This window comes from Numida meleagris, chromosome 3 (assembly GCF_002078875.1).
Source record: "Numida meleagris isolate 19003 breed g44 Domestic line chromosome 3, NumMel1.0, whole genome shotgun sequence".
Taxonomy (NCBI): domain Eukaryota; kingdom Metazoa; phylum Chordata; class Aves; order Galliformes; family Numididae; genus Numida; species Numida meleagris.
The window spans coordinates 80,087,175-80,106,881 of NC_034411.1; the positions used below are offsets into that span (position 1 = coordinate 80,087,175).

A 19,707-nucleotide genomic window follows, 5' to 3' on the forward strand; every position below is an offset into this window, starting at 1 on the left:
ACATCCTGGACATCCAAACCTTGCTCTCTAGCTTAACACCAGACCATATCACTGACACTCAGACCTAAACACAGTCAGCAGCTCCTGCCTTTCTCCCTCAACACAAATCTAGCACAGCATCCCCTTTCTGCATCTCCAAATCTCCTAGGAGTTACAAATACATTAACAAACACACTTCTCATTACTGCACTCACCCAAGCCCAAGCATATATTACATCCATAGACTTAGCTACATCATTGAGAAGGTCTAATTAAAACTGATACTCCAAATTCATAAGCCCTTGGCATGACAACTCTAATTCTAGCTCTAGAAACATGTTTAAGTTTAGCTCACCACATCCTATCTCCCTAAATTAAAACTATGTCAGAAATCCTGCAAATCCTGAGAGTTCCTGCTGACTTCAGTCCTGAAACCGACCTCCCCCTCTGGGCACAGCATCAACATCACTGCTGCTCTTCTAGACCAAGCCTTAACCAGCCAGCTGAGTGCTGACACCAAAAATCTACACTAACTATAGAACCAGATTTAACCTACTACACACCTCAGCCACACAAACCAGAACTCAAACCTTGGCTACAAAACAAACCTGAAATAGCCAGTCCTTTCAGCCCAGACATAAAACCACTCTCTTAATCACTTGTACATCACTCAAAACCTAGCAGTAAGGTCCGCTCATTTTGAAGGCAAACTTGGAACTGCAGCTCCATCTAGATATGGCGTTCACTGCAGTTCAACAGCAAGAGCAGACCCAAAACCAAACCACAAATGTTGTCTATGACAGTTTCAGCTGAGGGCATACCCAGGGAAATCATTCTAACACAGCTCTAGCCTGACTAAAACCCAGGCAGCAGAAAAAGCACAGCTTGCTGTCTCCTGAAAAGCCAGAGCTCAGCCCAAGCACACAGATAAACAAATTGCAAAGCAAAAATATTTCTCAAGGAACATGCAAGGATCAGAACCAGTATTTCTATGCTTGATGGAACACCACAGAAGACGCACCATTGTATGTGTGTTTCATGGTTATACATCACAGCACTTCAACATTTTAGGAAGTACTGAACAAACATCGGCCAATCCTCCAGATACTGTGATTTCAGTAGTGATGGCTATGCATAAACTCAATAGGTCAACAGGCACAGCTTAAAAGGTACTTTTTTTAAACAAAAAAATTTAGCAAAAAATAAGTTATCAGCAGGACAGGCCAATGCTCTGATTCCTTATACTACATATTTAGAGAGAGGGAAGTAAGCGTGAAAGAATCCAAATACATTAATGCGTCCTGTAAAATGAAAAGACCATTTTGGAAAAAAAAAAAAAAAAGATGAAGTCACGATTTCACTGGTAAGTCACTATAATTCCTTACCTTCCACTTACATTTTACTATTTTTAACTAGGCAATTATTTAAAGACAGTTTAACCATCAACTATAATTACTCTTCCAAACAGAAATCCATTTAGTGGTAACTTCTAGCTAGAAATTCTAGGGCTACAATGCTTCCCATTCTATTATATGCAGATATAAAATACTAACACAGCAAATAAATTGCAAGCCATTGACACAGGAGCTACTAATTTATGCCATTTCCTGAAAAGCATTTAATGAAGCTATGTTAAAAGTACATCATAATGAAGACTTTAAACAAGTCCAAAATAAAATTAAAAGGTAAATCTGTAATCAAAAATTACCTTGCCTATAAAATGAACTTTTAAGAGCACATATGGTGTATACGCTAATTCACATAGGTAAAACTGATATCCAAAAGCACTAAGGAAGCTGTGGTTAATTTTCTGTAACATCATGCTGTTTTACACACCACTGCTAGGCACGCCCTGTGAAAACAGCAAATTAACAGGAGCACATCTATTTGATTAAGCAATAATGACCACATAGGCCACATATGTTGCTTCTTCTATTTAGAGTAGTATTACTCTAGTATCTAGTATTGTATTAGTATACAAAAGGATTAACTGAGTTTTAAAGAAAGCAACAGGAGAAGTACAGAAGCCACAACCAGAATAAGGCAGTAAAAGCCAACTGTGGCATCAACTCAGATTTTATGAAAGTATGAGAGGAAGCAGAGAAACTGTATGAACCATTTTTAATTTTCTAGTTTTGACATGCCACACTGCTTTGTATGCATCTCAAAATCTAATCTTTAATAGAGAATGACATATCCTGCAACAGTAGGCGTATGCTTCAAAGATATATGGCCCTCTTCTGACACAGTGAGTCCTGAACGATTCTTTCACTGTTGCCTTTTAGGGGAAAGATTTATGATTTCACAAATACGGATCTCTACACCAGGTATGTATTTTTGAGGGAAAAAAAGCAGATCCACTGATTAGTATATAAAACCATAAATTTCTTTGCTTTCAGTAGCATCAGTAGTCACATGGAATAAAAAAATAATTCTGTATTTAGCCAGAGCACTATTTTGCAACAACTTTCAGCATTCACAGTTTGAGGTATGTTACAATCTGTGCTTACCAGCATAACAAGGAAAGAAATTACATCTTAAAAAGGATGAACAGATGTCCAGATGCAAGTTTAATTATTTTCATGAGGTCTGCATAAATCTCTTTTCTTTTACCTGGGTGAAGTATTATTAATTTGATATGTAAGTAAAAGTCAACAGCAGAAACTGCAAAAATCCAAACAGGCAGAACCAGCCATTTTAGTATCTTTTCCAGTCACATAATATGCTCAGCTACTTTCTTGTAATCAACAACTTAAGCCACTTAACATCATATTTGAGAAAAGTAGCAAGGAATTTTTCCGTCCCATGTAAATGCTCCATTTCAACAAATACAGATATACATCTCAAGGGATTAGACATACAGGTAGAAAGGACAACACAGGGAACTACTGACCTGTCAGTCTCACCTATGTGCCAGGGAAGATCACGCAACAGATCCTCCTGGAAGCTATGCTAAGGAATGTGGAAGAGAGGGTGGTGATATAGAACAACCAGCATGGCTTCACCAAGGGCAAGTCCTGCTTGACCAACCTAGTGGCCTTCTATGATGGCATCCAGTGGACAAGGAAAAGCCACTGACTATGTGGATTTTACTAAGGCCTTTGACACAGTTCCTCACAACATTTTTCTCTCCAAATTGGAAAGGATTTGATGGGTAGACAGTTTAATGGATGAGGAATGGGTTGCAAGATCATACCTGGAGAGCAGTTGTCAATGGATCAATGTCCAGATGGTGATCAGTGATGAGTGGTGTCCCACAGGGGTCAGTACTGGGACTTTAATATCATCATCAATGACACTGACAGCGAGATTGAGTGCACCCTCAACAATTACTTAAGACAGCAAGCTATGTGGTATGGCTGACACACCTGAGGGATGGGATGTCATCCAGAGAGATCTAGACAGGCTCGAGCAGTGGACTCAGGAGAACCTCGTGAAGTTCAACAAAACCAAGTGCAAGGTCTTGCACCTGGATCACGGCAACAGAAAGTTACATAATGTGAAATACAAGCATTTTAGAAATTGATCAAAATTAAACTAAGACCCTTGAAATATAGGATTCATTTAGAAAAGTTAAAAGGAATTTTGTTTTCAATCCAAGTCAATGTTAGAAAGCATCAACTTTAAGAAAAGCATTTTAATTGTACGAAATCAAAGAAAGAAATCTGTTCGGATGCAAAAGCCATTATTTTCAACTTCTGCAGTTCAAATTAGGAATTAAATGCAGGCTACCAAAAAGACATCCGACGTTCCTGTTCATCTCTCGTCATAACTAAACTTGAGAGTCCCTAGTTCCATTTTCTGAAATGGAAGACATGAAACAGCTTTGCAATTAATAGAAGTTACACTTAAGAAATAAAACAGGATTATGATAATGGTCAGTTAATGGAAGTTGTTTACATAAAATTTTAACCATTTGCAAATTTAAATATTTAAGATAATTTTTTTTAAAACTGTCATTCTGAACATTTCTAATTAAGTGTATTAGTGTTACGTTGATTATAAAACAAGAAAAAAGATTTAAAACTTATTTCAGGATCATGCCTACCAAATGCAGTGCTCCATGAAGTTAGAAACAGGTCCGTAAATCAGGCTGTCAGAAATACTAGAGTTCAGTGTTCTACTGTGATAAGTAGAGAGGGTTACATTAAGCAGTATTTCCATAAAAATGATCACTTATAGGATGCGTAAGGGTTTGTAAGTGAACATAAAACATAGATGTGCATAAATGAACATAAAACTAAATGCACAAATGCATGAAATTAAAAACATTCCTTTCGCAGCATGCCAGAACTTCAGTTACATACATGGAACTACATGAACTGCAGACTGTCAAGATCTTGTACTTCTAAGAAAGTCACCTACAGAGATACCTCCACACAGCTCCTGTAGTGTTAGGGTTTTGTGATTTTTGTTATCGGTATTCCACATCATTACATCATGTAAGGTACAGGCAGTTAAAGAGTTAATTCCCTGGTTACTGCAAACTGCCTTTTTTGGTGTGGCCCTCTGAGGGGGAGGGGAGGAGGTGCACTCCCCAGGGGTCTTTGTGTTGGAGGGGGTGGTGAAGCTGCCTGGGAGGCATGGAGTCTGTTCCTTTCCTGCCCGGCAGAGAAAGCACGTGGTCCTCCTTGAGTTAGGACACTTGAAGGGTTAACTATTGCATGGGGCTGGGGTAAGTAGAATGTAAGGCAAGATAAGAAAAGGAACTCCGCGAAACTCCATTATCAGCAGGGACCAGTACAAGGAACTGGCCGAAGGCAGAGTGACTCTGCAAAGCAGCAGTGGGGTGAAAAGGGCAGAGTGATGAAGACATCGAGCCTTCATCCAATGACCACCAGGAGGAACTACAACGCATGTGCTGGAGGGACGGACCGTATGCAAAGGAATTCCTGGGAAATGATGAATATGTAGATGAGTCCCAGGAAACCTGCTGAATATGTATAAGCTTGGCTTTTAAATATCTAACATTTCTGCCCATGGTTATGCGAGTTTGGTAGGGCAGTGACCCCCCTCGCATCCAGTGTGGACGCAGCACCGTAATAAACATACCTGTTTTATAACCTAATCTCGAGTTATGGAGTTTGATTCCGCAAATCATCCTGCAGTTTACTGTGTAAGATTTTCAGCCTGTAAACCCTTTGTTATAATTCTACTAGTCTCATTTTTGATATATTTAGTAAAATTAGTTGTTCCTCCTCAGATTGGTGCCACTGTTTTTTGTGTTAGATCCGCCTACAAGTCCCCTGCTTTTTCCCCTCTTCCCTTTGTTTCCCCAGGGTGCGGCTCCGCGGCTTCTCTGCCGCTTTAGCCGCCGGACCACCCGGGGCCGGCCCCTACCCGCCAGCAATTTTTTTTTTCTTCCTCTTTTCTCGTTTTTTTTTTCTTTCGGGCCTGTCCCCCTTGTCACGGACGCAGACCCTTAGATAATACCGTGACATGTAGTTACATATTCAGCCACCTGGAACCTTCTGCACTTCCCAGAGAAAGTCCGACTTCCATGCTGATGATGAACATTTCCAGACTGCTTTGTTACTATAAAACACTGGAGATTTCCTAAGTAAGCGAAGCTCAGTTATTTTTCTGATGGATACTTAGAAGCAGCATGTTTTAAAAAGAGTCAAAAGAAAGCACCCTAAGCTTTGGTGGGACAATATGAAAGTCTTTCTCCAGCCCTGAGTTTGCTATTGGATAATCAAGGCCCATTAACCTCCCAAGAAACACTATTAACACTGGACAGGAAAAATATAAATACTTAAATCCCTTAATCAGAAGGCAATATACCTTCATCACCCCCATAAAACACTGCTGGGAAGAAAATAAATAGAGAAATAAATACATAAAAGTGTATATCATTTCAGGAGCAGAAGGCAGATTTTTAACAGAAGGACTCAGAAGCAGAGCAGGAAACTTTCTTTATGGAAACTCTTCCACATGAGAACTAGATGATCCAAAAAGGTTTTCAGAGGGGTGCACAGAAAGGGTTGTTAAAGAAGGGGTAAAAGGGAACCTCATTAAGTCATTAACCTTTCTAAACTCATTAAATCCAAAAATCTTCCTATGCTTCCCTTTGCACCATAGGTGCACCATAGTGAAAATATATCTTCTCACATTAAAGGTGGGAAGCATTTTGTGAAGGCTTTTGATAGTACAAAATCTGGAAATCTGTATTATGTATAGATAACAGGAAAGATTTGCAGCAAGCGCAAATGTAAGGTAAGTAAAATGTGACAGAAGGAGACCTATAGGTAGTGAAGAGTTTACCTAAAAAAAGACCTGGTCCTGAAGCTGAAAAAGTCAAGTAACAAATGCATTTTACTGTCCTTTTTTTGTATATAGTAAATATGAAGAAACAGATCAAAAGAATCTTCATTTTTTCTTCTGAGCGCAAGTTCCTGTCCCCCCAGAAATCCTCCTGGGCCAGCTCTTTACACAAAGATGTTTCATAGGAAAATCCTCCTGATGAAGGGCAGGAAAGATTGTAAGTGTTCCTATGTAAGGGTTACATAGGAAAACAACTTATCAGAGAGTGAGGAAAAGCTCCGTGGCATCTTTTAGACTTCCCACTGTACCTACGCTACAGGATAAACTCTTATACCTGGCACAAGTTTTAACCACTTACAGCATTTCTTTCTGCTTATGTCGGTTAAAAAAAGAAACTACAAAATTGTTGTACACAACAACTAAAGGCATCAAGCCATCCTTGAGAAACAGACTTTTAATCCATTTACTATGCCAGCTACTGCACAGGAATTTTTTAAAGATTAAATTGCCAATTTTTTAATATTTATGTAGGAATCCAATCTTTATTTTCTTCCCATAAATACATACATTACTCTGCAAGTAATAAAAACAAACTGCCAATAGAAAAATCCAAGTCACTACTGTGGTAAAGAGAATCCTTTATGGTTAAAATCACACAACACTAATTTACTCTAATTTTCCCAACTTCAAGTAATACAGTTTTGTAATCTTTCCTTTTTGTGACTTACTCCTACACATCATGCATTACAGAAAAACATAAAGACTGCTCAAGCAACACCTAGGATATTTTTTAAGCTGGACCAGAGTGTTGGTGATACACCTATGAGGAATATTCACTAAACAGATAAATGACTTCATTTTCCACTTACTAACAAGCTGCATGCTTTCTTTCCACTGACCTTTGCAGGACACTACACAATCAAGTCATAGTCCCAAGTGAGACCATAACATTTTTAATATATACCACTGCACAAAACTATGTGAAAAATATATGAAAACTCAAATGATTTCACATCTCCAAATTTTAAAAGGAACATCTACTCAGTCTCTCTTTCTAACTCTAGAGAGTACTTGAAAAAAATCACGCTGGTTCCATCTATTCAAACTCCACATCATTTCAGTATAAAAATCTAACTAAGAAATCAATTTTACCAAATATATTATCTCCACTCCATTTTACTTTTCATCTCCTACTCATTACAATAAATGAAATACAACGTTAAGTCCTGGATAACATTTGTATCATATAAATTAATATAATGTGAAGCAACAAATCTAATTCTGAAGAAAAATAATGCAACTTTTAATCTCAGGTACAAACGGAAAGAGAAAATTCTTTGTGGGTCCAGCTGAATACTGAAGTTGTACGCCTGCATAGCTCACAATTTACATCCTTAAAGAATTTTAATTAACTCCTAATACTAACTCAAGTATTTTCCAAATTACACAGCATGATCTTAGAATCTATACAGTCTATTATGCACTCTGATCATTTTACTTTTGTCCATAAGGAATTTTTATTTTCCTTCATATATCTTTTGAATCTGCTGGTGAAATTAAGATTCTTAAACTTGCACATTTTATAGAATGATCAACTGACTAAATTTTATTAAATGAAATGCTATGTCGGCACTGCTCAGCAATAGCCAAAGCATTGTTGTAAATCAAGGACATTCTAGCAATAAGTGTAGAGCACAGCACTATGTGTCTGCTGTGAGGAAAGCTAACTCCATCCCAGCCAGACCCTGTCCAACATTCTACAGAATGATGAACTGACTACATTCCATGAAACAAAGAGATGTAGGTAAAACACTCCCCCAACACCAATCCTTGGACTTTCTCCAGAAGAAAAGATGGCAGTACCTGGTAAGCTTGCATCATCTGCTCAGCAAACTGCTGTAGTTCTGACAGTAGAAAAGACATTAAAGAATTTCGAAGTATGTTGTTCCTCCCCAGCAAAACAAGAGTGTGTGACACAGCATCCAGTGCCTGAAACTAAAAAGAAATGTAATCTTTCAAAATCTGCATTTTTTCCCCCAAATGATTCCCTTAAACAGAAACAAGACTTACATGTCACTTTTTTTAAGAATAAAATCAAATTATTTTTTCTTATAGTTTAGGTTTATGGCTGTTTACATGGGTGGACAAGGAGGAATGGTTTTAAACTAAGACGTAGAAGGTTTAGGTTAGATATTAGGAGGAAGTCTTTCACTCAGAGGGTGGTGACGCACTGGAACAGGTTGCCCAAGGAGGCTGCAGATGTCCCATCCCTGGAGGCATTCAAGACCAGGCTGGACGTGGCTCTGGGCAGTTGACGTGGACGTGGCTCTGGGGGTTGAAACTTGATGATCTTTGAGGTCCTTTTCAACCCAGGCCATTCTATGATTCTATGATGTATGTAATTAAGATAAATATAGCGTATAAGAGATATATTCTCATATACCTTTATGAAAACCCATATCCATTACCCAGAAATCATGTGTTCTCGTAAGTTCAGCACTACATCGTATAAAGAAATGTCTCCAACAGTGCAAATTCCCCAGGAGGCAGCTCTTGGGCATTAGCAGTCATTGTGTCCTTCCTGTTGTCATAGCAAATGAGTGATCACACTGCACAGACAGGGACTCATTTTGCCACAGGTAGACAAATGAACAAACAAATTATTTGAAATAAGCAAGCTAGGAGCTATACTGGATGTTTCAGTCAACGGAGTTATCAAGAATAAATTTGATCAAATGCAAACTGATAGAAGATGCACTGGATTTTCAAGTTTAAACAAATCAGTTGCAATTTGTTGTTTAACTGGCTGTTACCGAGACATGTCTCTTGAACCACAAAAGCAGTTATGTGATCTTAAATGAGATTTATATTTGCTATTCCTTTCTATTTAAAATAAATAAAAAAATATTTTTTTAGTTTCCTGAAACGCAATCTACAGTCATTATATAATGCTATAACTTACATAACATACTGCTCTAGACAGCAACAAAACGTTATTTCATGTAACACTACTAGAATATTTTTTCTAATGTATAAACTCAAAGAAAAAATACATTAAATATAATGACTATAAAACTTTATACCCCGATAGCATTAATATTTGGGACATCTTGCACAGCATCTGTTGAAACAGACAACACACTGCAGATGAATATTTTTGACTGAGAAAACAGTACTCTGGCTTTGTCTTAAACACTCAAAAGCACTAGTGCATCTAGTTTATTCCTCTCTCCAGGTTAAGCACATCTGTGATTAGATCAACTGCTGGTTTTTGTCTATTTTGTTTGGCTATGAGTTTTTTGGGAGGTTCAATTTGGATACGAGGACAAAATTCTTCTGTGAAAGAGTGATCAGGCACTGGAATAGGCTGTTCAGGGAGGTGGTGGAGTCACTGTCCCTGGAGGTGTTCAAGAAACATTTAGATGATGTACTGAGTGACATGGTTTAGAGGGGAAATACTGGTGGTAGGTGGACGGTTGGACTAGATAATCTCAGAGGTCCTTTCCAACTGTCATGGTTTTGTGACTTTCGGTTATTGGTATTCCACATCATAACATCATGTAGTGGATGTACCTAGTTCTCAGAAGAGAAAGACTACTACAGTCCTCACAGTACTTTTCTCCTCTGTTACCATTTTTCCAGCCGGAGGGAAAAGATAAAAGCTCGCAGTACAAAAACTTGCAGATCACGAGACCTCGTCCCTTTTTTCCACCGTCTCTCGTCTTGGCAGCACCTCACTCTCCAGCCGTCTTATCGTCGGTAGTAGAGTAAGGCCTACCTTGATTTTGGGACATTCTCTCTCTCTGTATTGGAGAGAGAATCACCAACCTTGGTGATTCTATGATACTACACAATTCTATGTATATTCACATTCTGAACTAACATATCACTTAATGAGTCTGAATGGGATGAATCTTCCTGAAAAGCATTTCCAAACAGATGAAAGTCAGGAACGTGATGAGGAGTCATCAGTGTGGACTTAGAAAGGAGAACGCTTAGCCAACTTGATAGCCTTCTAGGATAAGATGACAAGCTGAATGGGTGAAGGGAGATCAGCGTCCACATTCTTCCTTGATTTAATAAGGCTTTCAACACTGTCTCCCACAAAACCCATTTCAACAAAATTTTGAAGTATGATGTATGAAATATTGAGTCAGCAAGTAGACAGTGTGGTGGATTAATAACTGCCCGATCTGCCACACTTAGGGACTGTGATCCGAGGTACCATGTCCTGCTGGAGGTCACTCACTAGTGGTGCATCTCAGGGCTTGCTATTGGCACCAGAGCTGTTTAACATCATTGTGAGTGACCTCTATTATGATGGGACAGGCTGCACCCACAGAAAGTTTGAAGATAATACAAAAGCAGAAAGAGTGGTGGGCTTCTCGGTAACAAGTTGAAAGAGCTAGGAACACGTCCTTATGACATAAGCCAATACCACCCTGGTCTGCAGGAGCAGAAGCACTGACAGCAGATTGAGGGAGGCAATCTTTACCCACTGGTGAAAGGCATTTGGAGTGCAAGGTTCAGTTCTGGATTCTCCAGCAGAGAAGGACACATGCTGGAGTGAAACCAACAAAGATGATGATGAAGGGATTGGAATGTGTGAAACACAAGATGCTGTGAGAGAGCTCCAACTATTCAGCTTTAGAAGTAAAGGCTTGGAGGGATCTTAACAATGTACACATCTGGGGAGAAGTAAAGAAGATGTAGCCAGACTCTTCTCAGTGCTACCTGGTGAAATGACAAGAAGCAATAGGCACAAAACACAGGAATTTCCATTTAAACATGATAAAAAAAATTGTTTACTGTGAGAGTAATCAGTGGTAGAGGTTGCCCAGAGAAACTGGAGCCTCCACCCTTGGGGATATTCAATGCATGACTGAATGCAGCCCTGGACAACCTGCTCTGAGCCTGCTTGAGTAGGGAATTGGATCTTCAGGTACACCTTTCAACATCAGTGAATCCATATTTACATTTTTGCCTTGTTTCAAGACATTACTTGGCAAGTCAACTGTTTCCAGTTTCTATTAAAATACTGCTACTACCAACAAAACACAACTAATGATATCTTTGATTTTACTTAAAAAGCAATGCTTACACAGGCATGAAATCAACTGCATCTTCAAAGTGATGCGATGGGATTTAGGATGCATTGAAGTGCTTGGGTTTCCCACGGTTCAAGAAGAATACAATTTAAAGATTAATTTACTTATTTTCAGGTCTTAAATGCATTAACTGTCATTTATTAGCTAAGGTTTCTAAGAGTTACTACTTTAATAACACTTTACTAGCCACTTACATAGCTATTAGTACTAGACAATAAACTTTTGACTTCTTTAAGCTTATGGAAGCAAAGAAGTACCCACAGCACTGGCTCAGTATCTTCAGGCACACTCATACCACAGACCTTTTGACTGTATCCCAGCAACCGATGGAGCTGAGACTATAGTAATTCCATCACAAAACTAGTACTGGTTCCCAATTCTGTTTGTTCAAGATCCCTTCTCCACAGAGCTACAATCTCAAGGACTTTGCAGTTTACATTTCAACTTTTCAAGTGCATGCACTACCTGAATATATAGAGATTTCACATATGTATTCTGCAAGTTATTTAGCCTTCAATTCTACCAAGAGTACACACCCTTGAGGAAAGTAATAATATACAGTCACCCTGCTTTAATTTCTCCATGACTAAGGGTCAATATGGTCACACTCTGCTACAGCAATCCAGCATCTTCCTCCTCTCACCTGTTTCCTTCTTTTACTGTAGAAACAGTTAATCAGTAGTTTCCCATTTACTGCCACAACGGTTGATAGTTGATTTAATGCCTGTTTACCAGCCTAATATAACCAACCAGCTTAGCTATCATTTGCCCATTATGAGACAATCTCCTATTCACAATCATAACAATCAAACTTTAGTGAATCTTTGCTATTAATCACTTCACTTTAGCACATAATCTCCAAATAAATACAAGAAAATTATAAGTTTTTATGATCAGCATCAAATCTTCATGCTGACACAGATAAACAATAAATTCCTGATATTAAAGTAAATTCAGAAATTGTGTACATATAGCTTTGAAAATCTGCAAGATTAAAATGTTAAAATTAAATGTTCCATAAAAAAAATACCTGCGGCTATCACTGAAAGAAAAAAGCAAAATGAGACCAAGTAAAGGAATGAAAAGATAAAATGCACTCTGAAGACACCTTCACAAACTAATGAGTTTTCATTAGACATTATTCAGTACTCCATGCTCCTTAGACAGGCAAAACTCATTGATTCAACCATAATTCAGAGACAGAAATCAAATAACACAGTCTGCTTTAGGTTCGATAAAGTAGTTTTTCAATGCTACTCCTCCCAAAGAACAAACTCAAAAGAGAATCTCTCAAAGAAAGTCTATTTTCTTTCTACTTTGGCAAGAGTTACCATTTTCTAGTAGGACGTATGTAGGAATAGATGATACAAAATCTTCAAATTTAAAGCCTGAGCCTCTACTAAATGAAGTACATAGGGATTTTGTAATGATGGTACTTAATGGAACTTGAGATATGAGTATTGATGTCTCTGAGAAATCCCATTTGCTAAGTGATTTATTAAAGAGCAAAGATTCAATGTTGCATTTTGGTGTTATCTCTTAGTACATTAAAAAAAAGGAGAAAGCAAATAAAGTTAAAATAAACCCTCAGACGCTGTATATGTTAAATGCACACAGAATTTATATTTAATAAGAAAGAAATCCATAAGTATAGAAGAAAAGCAAGACTTCGTCCTTCAGAGTGATGCTCATACATTGCTAATCAAACTCTAGAAACATTCAAACCGATAACAGTTCAAATAGTATGTAGTTTCATTAAAAATAAAGCACCTCCTCAGCTCTCAAATCTATCAACCAAACATTAAAAAACTAACAGAAGTCTTTTAATGCCTTGACTTGGTATAGATGAAATAAAACCTGTGCTGTTCAGGATTTCTCAGTTAAAAGTAGTCAGAAAATCTGACTGTAAATAAATAAATAAATCAGCAAAAAAACATACCAGAAACAAGAAAATAATGGAGTCTGGTAGTCTGTTTTCCCCTAACCCTTATTCCACACCCCCTGCTCTCTTCCCATGTTCCTGATGATGCACACCAATGTTTGCCAGCAGCTGGGAAGGATGTGCGTTGCCAAAATGAATATACAATATCAATGTTCTGCTTGCCTCAAGCATATTGATTTGGTCTCTCCTGCAACCAGCCAATTTTAAAACCTACAGGAAGTTATTTTTGACCTTTCACTTCTCTTTTCATGTGATTTCAAACTGGCTATCAATGTTATTAGTAAGAAAAAGAGCGATCAACAAGACAAACAGCACTTGGTCTTTTTTCTTTACATATCTCTTTACGTATGAACTATGTGTTCAGAACGCATTAGGCTTCTCTTTAATTCTTTTAATTTCAAAACACGAGTTTCAGAATTACTAGCTCTTATGCAAGCAGAATAATTCCTTCCTGAGTTGCATGATTCAGTATATCTTGTGACTATTAAAACTGAACCTTAGTTTCTTTTTCAGTAGTTTACAGCTTCCATGCCAATTAACAGCACTTTTCCCCCGAGCAACTGGCATATTCAGCAACATAAGACGAAGGCAAATGTTTAAACAGGTATCTTCAAATTATGGGGCTCTATAAGCAGTACTTTCGCCTTTAAATTTACATTACGTTTGCACTTTGTCTGTTTAGCCCATCCTAACTTTCACTCCTAAATCATCAAGGTCAATTGAAAGTAATCACTTATTTACAGAGAGCATTAGTACCCCTTATCTTACTGTCGCTTTGTTTCTTTTGTTAATTCGATTGTTGTCATTCATCTACCTTCCTGCTTATGCTGTGCTATTTCTCCTGTCTTCCAAACTTAAGAATTTGTTACGTTATTACAATTCTTGGCTCTGTAAGCATCATCTTGAGCCCCTGCTCTGCCCTTATCACTTTATAATCTTGTTCATGCTTCTAAGACTCCTCTAAAACTTATTTCCTGTGCTAGGACTACCAACTAGCTTCCTTGCTGCAAGCTTTTTTATATCGTAATATTTCAGTACTGTTTTGCTGAGCTTGGGCTGAAAAACATTTTGATGGACAGTGTGACATAGAGCTTTGTATGTTACTGAGATAAACTGCTACTCAGAACTTCCTCATAACTTTCAATTACCTATGATTTTACTTTTTTCCCTTCAGTTTAATGGGATATTTATCTTTTCTTTCCAATTTTGAATGTATTACCTAACTCAAGAGAATATAAGACACATAAAACAAACACATCTTGCCAATCAGACAAAATAAACATAATAAACTCTGCTGTGGATTCATTTGTTTTTTTTTCTTGGTGGTAGTGTGGCATTTTGTTGAGTTGTTGTTGTTTTAAAGAAAGCAAAACATCCCAAAAATCAAAGCATAAACTAGATAATCTTAAAAGAATTCAGGACTGTAAGTCACAGTCAAATTTAATTCTTGTTTTACCACAACATGGCAGTACCCATTTCCATCTTGCTTATAGCACCTCAGCCCAATCACTTTTACAGAAAAAACATTTTACTTTAGGGCTCACAAACACACAATTTCTGAGTACATCTGAAGACTACGTACAAGAAACTGATCTATAAAGAAATCCAGCTAAATTTTTAATACGCTTGCAGTCACGCTAGATCCTGTGTTTTCATCACTAAATTCACTTAAGCAATGCTACACTGGCAGGGGTGAATATTTGAATGCCTGTACCTTCTTTGCGATCCATGAAGTAGGCATCTACACACTTAAATCATCCAAGATTCTGGGACCAGTAAACACTGTCAACAGGAAAACAGTATCAGCCCCACTTAAACAAAAAACATCCTCACAGCAGTAGCTTGTGTGAACATTTGCTGCTGATGTTGCTGCCTTTTTTTTAAATAACTAGTGTAAGTAACCTATTGATGACTTATAAGCAGCTCTAGATGCAAAGTCTTCCCTGTCTGTGAGATGCAATTTAATACTCTTGATCCTCCCTTCTTAGATAGCACTAATGCAGCAATAGGAAAGATCAACAGGATGGAAAGGCATTACAAAAGAGGCAGAAGGACCTGCACGATAAAAAGGTGCTACAAAGGAAGGGAAGTAGATCACTCACCCATATCAGAAGATTCTAGGTTCACAGAGAAAAGCTTCCACCAGGGAGGGGTCTGCAGAAGAGATCCTTCCTCAGTGGCAGTCAGCCCTTAAGCGAGGCCTAAGAAGCCTCCGGTCACACAGTAAATTGCCTTCACCTGTGCTCCCAGGGTTGACTGAGTCTTTCCTCCAGGTTCTCAATCAGTGGTTCAGGCCATGACTCAACAGTTCCCATACAACTGGTCAGAAGCTTATAAGTGGACAGAACTGCCATATGCCTACTGATGTTGGGTGCCCGAGCCATGCTACAGGATGCAGAGGACACTAAGCAACAAGTGTTAAAGTACATGCACACATTTTAAAAAAATCGAAAAACTCAATGCATTTTTACAGTAATACAGGCATTTTGGATACCATAAAAAAAAAAAAATTGCCCTAATGGTAGAAAAAAAAATAGTCAGCTAACTTCATCTCATAACTCTTCAATAATTGTAGCTTTAGTTCACGACGTATGTCAGCTGAGGATGTCTGAGAAGGTGGACAAAAGTCTCAGAAGCAGACAAATTTTATTCATTCCTGTTTAGTTACTCCTATGATCCACTTTGCTAAAGTAAATGAGTCAGTCAGTCTGGTGATTGCTTTAGACTGTAGCGATTTACAAGACAATGGACTCTGATTACCATTTGACTTAAATAGCTCTCCACATAGGACAACAGATTGCTGAGAAAATTTAATTCAACAATCAAGAGATTCAAACACTGACACTTACTAGACTATAAAACCCCAGCAACACATTCTAATATTGATGCAAATGAACTGCTGTTCTACTATGTATGCGAAATTCTCTGGGCAACAAAAACGCACTGTGTCTCAAGAGCCACAATATTCCCCTTTGAACTCAATTTCAGAAAACTGAAGCTCACTAGTTTCATACTTGGGAGCCACTGGTGATATGAGTAACTGTTTTTAATTATTATTTGTCCCTGAGCAGGCAAGGTTTTTGTAAACCGAGGAGTCAAGGTCTGTCCTGACAGTTGCTGGCAGAAGATGCTGCAAGCCACACTTGTCTGGGGGAACTTACTGCCAGCCACAGCTCCATGTATTTAAACCATCAAAATTATCGTAAGATTACTCTCTTCTGGGCAGTTTCAGTGATTAATGAATCATTCAAGCTGTATCCTAGATAAGAAAAGATTTGAATCTCTGGTTCTAGTTCATTTATACTTTTTCAAATACACAAACTTCCATATATTTCATAACACAATTGCTAATAAGATTCAGTTATCTCCCTTTTTCTGCTTTTCGCTGTACTACATTTCCAACCTGGCATTTTCATCAATGTTTTTGACTCCTTTCTCACAAAAAAACAAAACAAAACAAAACATTAAGCTACTACCAGGAATTCTTGCATTTGCTTTTCTTCTAAATGTACTATTAGTAATATTTGCACTTTTGCAAAATTGTTCTTGAAGACTTTTAGATGGAACATAAACAAGGAACGTTAAAATGGGCAGTGAAGTTCCAAATAGGATACATTTTTTAGAAACTGTTCATGACTCAGCATCCATTCAAATATTCTTTAACAAAAAAAACAATTCATAACAACTACCTAGAGGTAGAGTAGCCAATTCTCAAAGTACAAGGGCAAAAAAAAGAAAAAAGAAAGAGGAAGGAAATAGCAAATAACATCTTTCATTTTGTTAAATGGTGCAGGCAATTCGTGACTCTTGACAGCATCTTTTGAAGTCAGTATTGATGTGTTAAATAGAGCAAAGAAGAAGCAAACAATCACGGTTCACCGAAACGAGGCTCTTTTCTTTCTGGGCCTTGTCTGAAAGAAATTAGAAGGGGATGGGGGGTGCTGGGGGCAGATGGATGAATTATTTGTTGAACAGAAACCAAGCATCAGAAAACAGTATAGCCTAAGAACCCTAGACAGACCAAATTTAGTCTGTAATCCTTAAAGCAGTGTAGCGGTGCCTTCTATTTCAGTGGTTTGATTCAATCCTTAAAACGAGGTCCAACAAATGGACTCAGGTCTCCATAAAGAATGCATTGCGAAGGCTAGGCACATAATCAAAGCATTAGCTACACTTCAAATTACCATATCAGCTGCACCTAAAAGAAGACAGCCAGTGAAGTGAACTTCTGTCAAGATGCCGATAAACTAGAGTGGCACCACTAGGGATCACATCACATCAATTCTGTCTAATGGAAGACCCTGTGGCAGTATACGGCCTCTACAGCTTTGAATACAGCTGAATTGAAGGAAGCAACATGAAAAATAATTTTTCTTCTCTCTCCGAAGTACTGAACCGCACTCTAAATAGCTTACCAATAACTGTTTTGATGATTTGCACAGCTGTATATACAAAGGATGTAAATAAGACATGTACAAAGTAACTTCATTTATGTTACATTGATTTGACTTTTAAAGCTAATTCCATATGCTATGAAATTATAGTCAGCTCACATTCCCTACAGTGGATTTGCAGGCAGGCTCCAGGAAGCTTCCCATGTGAAAGGAATTTAGTGTCCTCTCAGAAGTGCTTTAACTTCAATGAGCTGTGCAAAACCTTCCCTGGAAACACAAAACAAATGGTATTCTGAACACAGCAGGAGTTGGGGATTCCCAGTGTCCCTGACTGTTGCACTTTCCTGTAACAGGAGAAAGGAGCTCTGGTTCCAGTGCACCATGGAAAATAAGTAAGTAATGCATCTTGGAGCTGGACAGATCAAAAAGCAGGAAAGGTTTACATTCAGTACGACCCTGAGAAAGGGAATTGAGATGGCTGTTGTCAGATCTCAAACAGACAGATAAAACAAAAGAAACATTCCTTTGCTTCCTTTATGATCGGAAGAGGCAAAATTTCTACTCCACCAGGGCTAAGATTGCATAGCACAACTATCATGGAGCAACAACGGCTTCAGAGACTGAACCGAGACTTAGAGAGATTTCTTTTAAGAGGACTGCATTACTCACTTTGCAACAAAGCAGGATTTGCAAATAATCTGCATAAATAGGACAGTGGTTCTGCTGACAGAGGAGTGACTCTTAACTGCGAGTGAACAATTCGCACATTGAAAGGTAACAAACACACCAACAGCAACACATTCACGTGAACCTCCGAGAGTCTCGGTGTTCAGGATTCACAAACTGGTGGTAAGTAAGAGCTTGCTCCAAAGATAGCAGTGACTATCACAAATTTCACAGCATGATGGCTCATCTGTACCAGAATTAGATACAGGATGCTCACAAGCCTTTCTGTGTCAGAAATACAGTGTTGCATGATCATGCCAGCAGAAGGAGCAGAGATAGGTCTTCTAGCAGATGATTTATTCTCAGCACATTCATGCCTCACCCTTAGCAGCAGTGACTTAAGACCCTTTCTAGATATTTCCAGATGGCTCCTTGCAAAAAGACTGTTTGCCAGTTGTACACAGAGGGAGGGAGATGAGAAAAATAAAAAAGGGAAATTCAAAAGGTTAATTCTCTTTGGAGTTCTTTGATTTTAAATGGTTTTCTATTTTATGTAATATTTCCTTTTATTCTCTCTATCTTAAATGAAAGATGTATTTTCTTTTCTTCGTGTCCATCTGTAGATTCAGGTCAAAAATTCTATCCAAAGTGCGCATCTTTATGCAACTGAATCCAGGCAGACAAGCTCTCGGTAAGTGTCTTTCTGGCTCCCCCAGTACTTCCAGTGCTTTATAATTAGAAACCTCTCAAACAATGGGACTCGGTAGTTAAAGCAAGTAATTTTACTGCTGTTTTTCTTTCTTTACATCTAATGTAGAAATAATTATCTTTTCTACGATTCTCAAAGGTTTTTAACGTTATTTGATTCGCCCTGCAAAATGCCGAGATTGCTTTTGAAGATGAGGCATTCAGTGTAACCCACAGCTATTTGGTTCTTTGTTCACTTTTTGAAGGTGTTTCTCACAGCCCTTTGTCCTCCTTGACAGATCCTGACAGTTTTATAGGTGAGGACAGCAAAGGGAAAGTTGCATCAGATCCTACAGCTGCACTGATGGCTGGCTGTACAAATGCTTTTTGACAGCTAGTAGGGTTAGATTCAACACAGTACGTAATGTTTTTATACTGCAGGCATTTAAGCATCCTCCTGGAACCAAAATTCATAGTTTACCACTCTTTTCAGATGACAGCCTTGTAATTAATGGCAATTTTATTTTAAACCTATAATCTTGATGTTTTAATCACCACTTGAGTAAACAGTGATGATTAAAGGCGAAGCATGAAGTGTCTCTGGGAGGTATCTGTTACACAGCACATGAAGAACTGGTTGCACAACTTCCACTACTAATTTGGATTT

At 38.1% G+C, this 19,707-nt stretch overlaps 1 protein-coding gene across 1 annotated transcript in view; it reads right to left on the reverse strand.

Moving 5' to 3' along the window:
- The window catches only part of MEI4 (meiotic double-stranded break formation protein 4), a 76,140-nt gene that overhangs the window by 28,296 nt on the left and 28,137 nt on the right, over positions 1 to 19,707 (reverse strand). Inside the window, exon 4 of the mRNA XM_021393156.1 lies at positions 8,107 to 8,238. Coding sequence (XP_021248831.1) covers positions 8,107 to 8,238 — 132 coding nt within the window. The remainder of the gene's footprint in view (positions 1 to 8,106; positions 8,239 to 19,707) is intronic.